General features: G+C 48.1%; 1 protein-coding gene across 1 annotated transcript in view; it reads left to right on the top strand.

Moving 5' to 3' along the window:
* Positions 1 to 227: 227 nt before the first annotated feature.
* COBL (cordon-bleu WH2 repeat protein) overlaps positions 228 to 6,837 on the top strand; it is a 270,206-nt gene continuing 263,596 nt past the window's right edge. Inside the window, exon 1 of the mRNA XM_068550231.1 lies at positions 228 to 279. Within this exon, the coding sequence (XP_068406332.1) occupies positions 239 to 279 (41 nt within the window). The 5' untranslated portion in view covers positions 228 to 238. The remainder of the gene's footprint in view (positions 280 to 6,837) is intronic.

Genomic DNA, 6,837 nt, shown 5'->3' with positions numbered 1-6,837 from the left:
GCACCTTACTCCCGGCGCCCCCGCCCCGCGCCGGCCCCTCCCCGCGCGGCCCGCGCTCCCGCCCGCGCGGGTCGGTTCCAGCCCCTTCCGTCGTCCCGGCCCCGCCGCTGTCCTCCGCCGGCCCGCGAGGGAGGACGATGGGTCAGCGCGGAAAAAGTGAATGAGGGCGGCGGCGGAGGCTGCGAGCGCCTGACTCGCGGGGCCCGAGCGCCGCCCGCGCCCCCCGCCCGCCGGCTCCATGGACGCGCCGCGCGCCTCGGCGGCCAAGCCCCCGACCGGGTAAGCGGCTCCGGGCTCCGCTCGGCTCGGACGCCCGCGCCCGCACGGCGCGCACTCGGGGCGGGGGCGCCCCTCTCCGGCCCGCGGGCCCGCGCCCCGCGAGGGAAGGGGGTTGTGTACTTTGTGCTCCCGGGTCGTTGCCCGGGTAACAGTGTCAGGCCGAGGCCCGGGCGCTTTTCGCGTGGGTGCGTTTGTGGGCGCGCTCCCTTTGGGGGGGGTCCCCGCGGGCAGAGCCCCACCGAGCCCCGAGCCTTCCTCTGCCACCCGCGAGGGCTCCCCGGGGGCGGGGGGGTGGGAAGGCGGTGGAGACTCGGCCCCGGCCCCCAGCCCTATCGCTGACTTGCCCGGTGCCCGCCCGCGTTCCAGTCTGGTCACCCTGCACCTGGCACGGCACCCCGCCCCACCGTCCGCTCTACCTTCCCCCCAAAAGGAAGGGGAACAGGTTCCGGGCTGCCAGAGGCGCCTGGGTGCGGCGGTCTCGGGAGGGCTGTGTAGAGGGCACTGCCCTGGAGGTCCTCCTGACCGCTGCTCCCCCGCCCCGGCTGGCTTTTCGGGGCTCCCCTGCACAGGGCACAGGCGGGGCGGACCGGGCCCGCGTCAGGGACCCCAGCATCGGAGTATAGTCGGGGCTCCCATTCCGGCTGGCGTGGTCGTGCCCCTGCCCAAACCTTCGCGGGGTCTGTTTTCCATGCCCACACCTCGCGTGTGTGGATTGCATGTCACGTTCATATTTTACTCGCAGAAAGAGTAACTTCCCTAATACGAGAAAAACAAGCCTGGTCTTTAACCGGATCCTGAGGCGGAATTTGAACCTTGCACGACCCCACGGGGCCTGGCGGCCGCTGCGCTGCGACGTCGCGCGCTCTGCTTGCGGCTGCCTTGCGTCTCCGCGGGGCGCACCCAGGACCTGCGAACTGTCTTGCGGGCCTGGAGCAAATGTGTGATGAGTCCTGCAAATGGAATGAGTGCCTGGGGTGGGCCCTGCACCTGCTTACCGAAGGGGCCCACGTTCCCCTCTAGCAACTGGTCTCCAGCGAGGCAGCTTTGGGGACAACTAATCTCATTTCTTTGCAGTGTATCCCACTGACTCATCCTGCCCGCGTGTGCCCATAGGCCGCGGTGCTGCCCAAGTGTGCAAAAGGTTTTCAAAAACTGGCTTTTTTTAAAAAAAAACTCTCCCTTTAATGCCAGGAAAAAGTGAGCCAGGTTAGCAAATCAAATAATCCTGAGGCTGAGGAATGTGAAAAAGAATTTTTTTTTGCAGGGCGCTTAGTGGTTATGTAATTACGTATGAATAAACAAATCTCCAGCAAAGAAAATACACGTGGAAAATCCTTTTTCATGGTAGTGGTCATTGCAAAATGACTTAGAGAAATGTGAAACAGAATTGCCTCTAAATCTGCCGTCTTCGGAGCTTATTTAATGAGCCTGTTTAAGGAGACGGAATCGTTTTTTGGCAAAACTACCTTATAAATATATTTGAAGGAGAGAACGTTTAAGAGGCCAGCGAAACGGTATCCAAAAACTACCTGTGAGATCCTTTAAAGGAATCTGATTGTAGAAGTGAAACGGGGAGCCCTAAGAATGGGGCCCACTTTCCAGGCTGGTACTGTGTAAGCAAGAGGGCAGTCACCCTGGGTCTGGTTCACAGTGCTTTGCAGAGCTCTGGTTGGCCTTCACGTCCAAGTTCCCCAGGGAGACTAAGGACTTTTGCTGTGGATATGGTAACAAAACTGAGATTGTTATTATTTGTTTTTTGTTTTGTTTTTTTAAATTATTTTTTTAATTAATTAATTAATTAATTTATTTATTTATTTATTTATTTATTTATTTATTTTTGGCTGTGTTGGGTCTTCGTTTCTGTGCAAGGGCTTTCTCTAGTTGCAGCGAGCAGGGGCTACTCTTCATCGCGGTGCGCGGGCCTCTCACCGTCGTGGCCTTTCTTGCAGCGGAGCACAAGCTCCAGACGCGCAGGCTCAGTAGTTGTGGCTCACGGGCCCAGTTGCTCCGTGGCATGTGGGATCTTCCCAGACCAGGGCTCGAACCCATGTCCCCTGCATTGGCAGGCAGATTCTCAACCACTGCGTCCCCAGGGAAGCCCTGAGATTGTTATTATTGATGCATTTGGTTTTGTCCCCACACTAACATCTAGAACCTCCGATCTGCTTGTTTGAACATCTTTGTCCAAGAAATGTAGACATAGTGCTTTTAAGTCTATTATTCCCAATTATTGTATCATTTGTCATTTGTTTTAGTACATTTTAGTGAAGTCAAGCAAATATCAACGTGCTTAAAATCAGAGGAAAGAAATGGTCTTGGGTATTTTTGAATGTTTTATGTGATTTAGGTGTATTGGTTGCCTACCAGAAAGGAAAGATACAGATGTGAAAATTTTGGCTTTGGTACATGATTGGTGGTAGTCAGCTTCTCTTGGTTCTTCACCGAAATTACAGTCTCGTCTCTCTGACTGGTTCCTACGTTGCCTGAGAATAAGGCAGTGCTTGCCACGTACTCCGGGGAATTTGTTTTTTCTCTGATACTGCCATGATTGGTTATCCAATCCCACTTTCGGTAAGTTATCACTTCTCTGCACGATAGCAGATAACTGATGTAACGAATTTGTTGTCCTTCACTGAAACTGGCACTTTTCCTTGTAATGGGCTGGATGGGGGACAATGAATTAAGGAGATTTCACATTATAAAATACAGTGTATGACAGCCCTTCTTGAGGATTACTGAAGGGCCAGAGGACTTAGTGAATGTAAACTCACCCATCGTATGTCTGCCTAAATTATTAATGCAGAGTTATTAGTTATCTTTGTTGAGAACACAAGTATACTTTTTAGTTGGATTGAAATTATAGGTTTTTACTGGTAATTTCATTAAAATCATAACTTAAGACTAACTTAAAACTGTCTGGGGAAAGTATTCTTTTAGGAAAGAAGACATATGCAAAAACTAACAGACTTGATGTGACTTTTTAGGAATTTCAGAGCTCAGTTGAGGTATGATAATTGATGGAATATTCTAGAATGCAAGTAAAGGTAAATTACCTCACCTTTGGGTGAGGTTTTAAAATATCTTTAAGTCCATTTAAGACAAAGTTTATTGGCTTACTTTTAGTTTGAGTATGTGTGAGATCTGTCCCAGTAGTTGGTGATGGACACAGGGTTAACTGTCCCACTGGACCCTATATGAATAAGAGACAGCACATTGGTGAGTTTGGTAGGATACTGGTTAATTTTTTTTTTCTATGGCGGAAACACGTATTTCTGTAGAATAAAATAGTCTCCAGTGACATGAAATGTCTAAACAGCTGGTGCCTTTGACCACTGACTGCATTCAGACAGTGTGCTTATGTAAAAATCAGTGGAAGTTTGCTAGTCAGTGTCATCAAAAAGTGTGCTTCCTGGAGACATAGCTGGTAATCCTTTTTCTGCATAAATTCGTCTTTATTTAATCAAGTTATTAGAACAAGAAATAATTTTTTAAAATATTAATTCAAGTGGGTAACTTGAGCTCCTTGAGTCCTTTCAACACCCAACGTAGCGTTCAGTATATGAGGCTGCTACTGCCGACAGTAAACTTGAGTGGCCAACTCAGCATTTCCTACCTCACCTCTCACGAGCATACAGAGATAATAAAATATTAACAGGTGTGCCCCATAATAACAGGTTTAGGCTTCTAGGCCTTTTTTTTTTTTTTTAAGGTTTCTAGGTTTTTGGCTAATGTGTTAGAAAATGTATTTACATACTTAAAAATGACAGTGTGTCTAATTATTGGCTGCATTAAACTTTTCCCATTTAATTTGAGCTGTATTTTTTAGATGTTATGTTGGCAGTTCATTTAAGAATGTCAAAGTTATTGTTTGATATAAAGTGGAAAGGAAGCCTAGGAATTTTATTCTTTTGTAATTATAGTTTTTCTTAAAATTTTCTTAACACGTAAGAGGAGTTGGACATTTCCGTGTTACAATAGCAAATCATCTCAGAGCGCTGTAAGTATTTCTCAGTGGTTGTATAATGAAGGTGAAGCTAATATACGATTAAATTTGGTGTAATGACGTTTGTACCGTGCTGGGTTCTCCTGACTATGGGCACGGCAGCCTGCAGCCCCTCCTCTGTCCCTCCCTGCCTGACTTTTCTGGCGCCAGCAGAGTGGATTATTATTGGGTAGGTGCAGTCAAGTGACACCCCCATGTGCATGCAGGTCTGGGTCCAGGGGCCTCTTTAAGTTGGGACCTGGGAAGTGAAGTAATTTCTGAACACCCAAGAGTGCTTCCATAATTATTAAGAAAACAGTGATTATAGGCTGTCTGCACACCAATGAGCAGTTTAGGTTTCTAGGCCTTTTGTGCTTTGTTATTAAATTTATCATTAAATTTACATTTTTAATTGACCATCAGTTTTAAAAAGTGAGCCGAGATATTTGACACCAAAGTAATGTTTAGACTGGGGATGTGCAAGTTTAAAACATAGGAACAGTTGGTTGTGATCTGGACTTGAACTAAATAAAAACGTTCAGTGGAGAGGTAGTGTATTTATTATGTGTTTCCTGCACCCCTTTATTCTCTCCCCATCCGCATATAATTGTGGGGTCTGTGGATTGTATGTTTTGGGTAATTTTAGTTGTACATTTTTTCAGTTGCTTTATACTATAACAGAATATAGATTTGAAATCCCATGATCCACTGAAGGCTTTTATATATCTTCATCTTTGTATTTTTTTCTTGATTTAAGCCATTTAATATTGATGTATGTTATTGACATAGGGATAATATGCCTTTTTACTCTTTTATGATTTTCTTTTAAGCGAATTTTGAATCTCTCCCCTGCCCCCCACCATTTTACACCTTTGCTTCCTCACTTGCACCTTGTCACTGCAGGGTTCATTGTCCAGGACCACTTGCTGGCTTTCAGCCCCTGAGTTGATGGCAGTGTCTTTTATCACTTTTCCTTCATGTTCCCATAGTTCTTTATTTTTTACCGTCTCTTCCAGTCGTAGTATTCAGCTTTTTTTCTGACTTATATCAATACTTTATATGGTTTCATTTGCTTTTTATACACAGCTAATGATGGTCATTGTTTTCAAGACCTAACGGTGTTTATTCTAAAGTAGATTTTGCTGCGTACTCTGGTGGGTCTTCGGCAGCATCTACGTTTCCTCCCGTCCGTCTCAGGGATGGTCCCCCGCTTCAGAAACGAGGACACTCGCTTCCCCGGCTGGGGGCACACTGCAGCCTTGAGGGTTTTCACAGGCTTCCGTTTGTCCCCTAATTAGGTGCTGAGCTATCGCTTGCCAGGACCGTGTCTTCTACAGGTCAAGTTCAATTAGAATAAATTCCACAGCCAAAAACATTTCTATTTAAAAATTAAAGGAAAAGCTTTTCAAGCGACGGCTAAGATGTATTTTACTGAGGTACATTTGATGAGACGGGTTCCCAGACCACAAACACTTTCTCACAAACCCTGTTGTAGGTCCAATCCCCACCTCTGCCAAACCAAATGTTACCTTTTTAAGAGACACTGATTGCTTTAGAAAGATCATTGAAGTCCTTATCCTTTTTGGAAAAAACGGACACAAATTCCCAAAGATGAGCCAGATAGACCAGGAGTCCCGGTTTGTTGCTCTCCCCCTTCCTTCTCGCTGTGTTGTCCAAGATCTCAGACGGGGAACCGTTGTCTCGGGGACACTCTCCCCTCCCTCCAGACGAGGGCAGCAGGCTGTCTTTCTCCCTGGACACACGTGGACACACGTGGACATGCTCTCACCCAACTGGGCCAGACCTGTGTCCCCCTAATCTAGAATGCCTTGTGCTTGGTCATTAATCCTGTTTCACTTTCTCCTATCAAAGGCAGACAGGCAGGCTTGGTGGAAGGAAAACGGGCTCAGGAAGAAGACTTGGGTCCCGGTGTCAGTTGTGCGGGATTAAACTGACCTTCTGAGCCGAGCCTGCTGGCCTGTCCTGGGGGGGCTCCTGCCTGTTTCCCAGCCCAGTGCGGCCCCATGAAACTCTGTGAGGGTAAGGGTGCTCTGTATTTGTGTCCAGTCCAGGAGCCCCTGAGCACTTGGAATGTGCAGCTGAATTTTGCACTTTCTTCAATTTTCATTCATTTACATGTCAACAGCCAGGTGTGGCCGGTGGTGCCCTAGAGGGCATGCAGTTCGGTCTCTTCTTTCTTCCCTGCCCCCTTATCCTTCCCGAACCAGACTGTGCCCTGCTTTCTCAGACTTTCCCTCTCCCCGTGGCCCGTGGGCTATTCTCCTTTCCTAGGTGGTTCCTGCTCCCTCACCCAGCTGCAGCTGGGGGCTCCATCGAAGGCCTTCGAGACCCCTCCTCCGGTCTCGGATGAGGGCCCTGACCTTCGCCTCTTGTGGCGGTGGTGATTGCCCTGTTGGAAACCCTCATGTGGGTTTCCATTTACTTGTCTCTGACCCTCTGACTTACGAGCTCCTGGGGGGCAGGGATGCTACCTGGTGATAAATTGTGTCATAACTTTGTGGCACAGGACACGATGCACAGCTGCAGTTCTGTAGATGAGCCCTGCTTCCCTGTGA

This window comes from Eschrichtius robustus, chromosome 8, assembly GCF_028021215.1.
Source record: "Eschrichtius robustus isolate mEscRob2 chromosome 8, mEscRob2.pri, whole genome shotgun sequence".
NCBI classification, from domain to species: Eukaryota; Metazoa; Chordata; class Mammalia; order Artiodactyla; family Eschrichtiidae; genus Eschrichtius; species Eschrichtius robustus.
The sequence above is the reverse complement of the archived record's forward strand: the minus strand, read 5'-3'. Positions and strand labels throughout refer to the sequence as shown.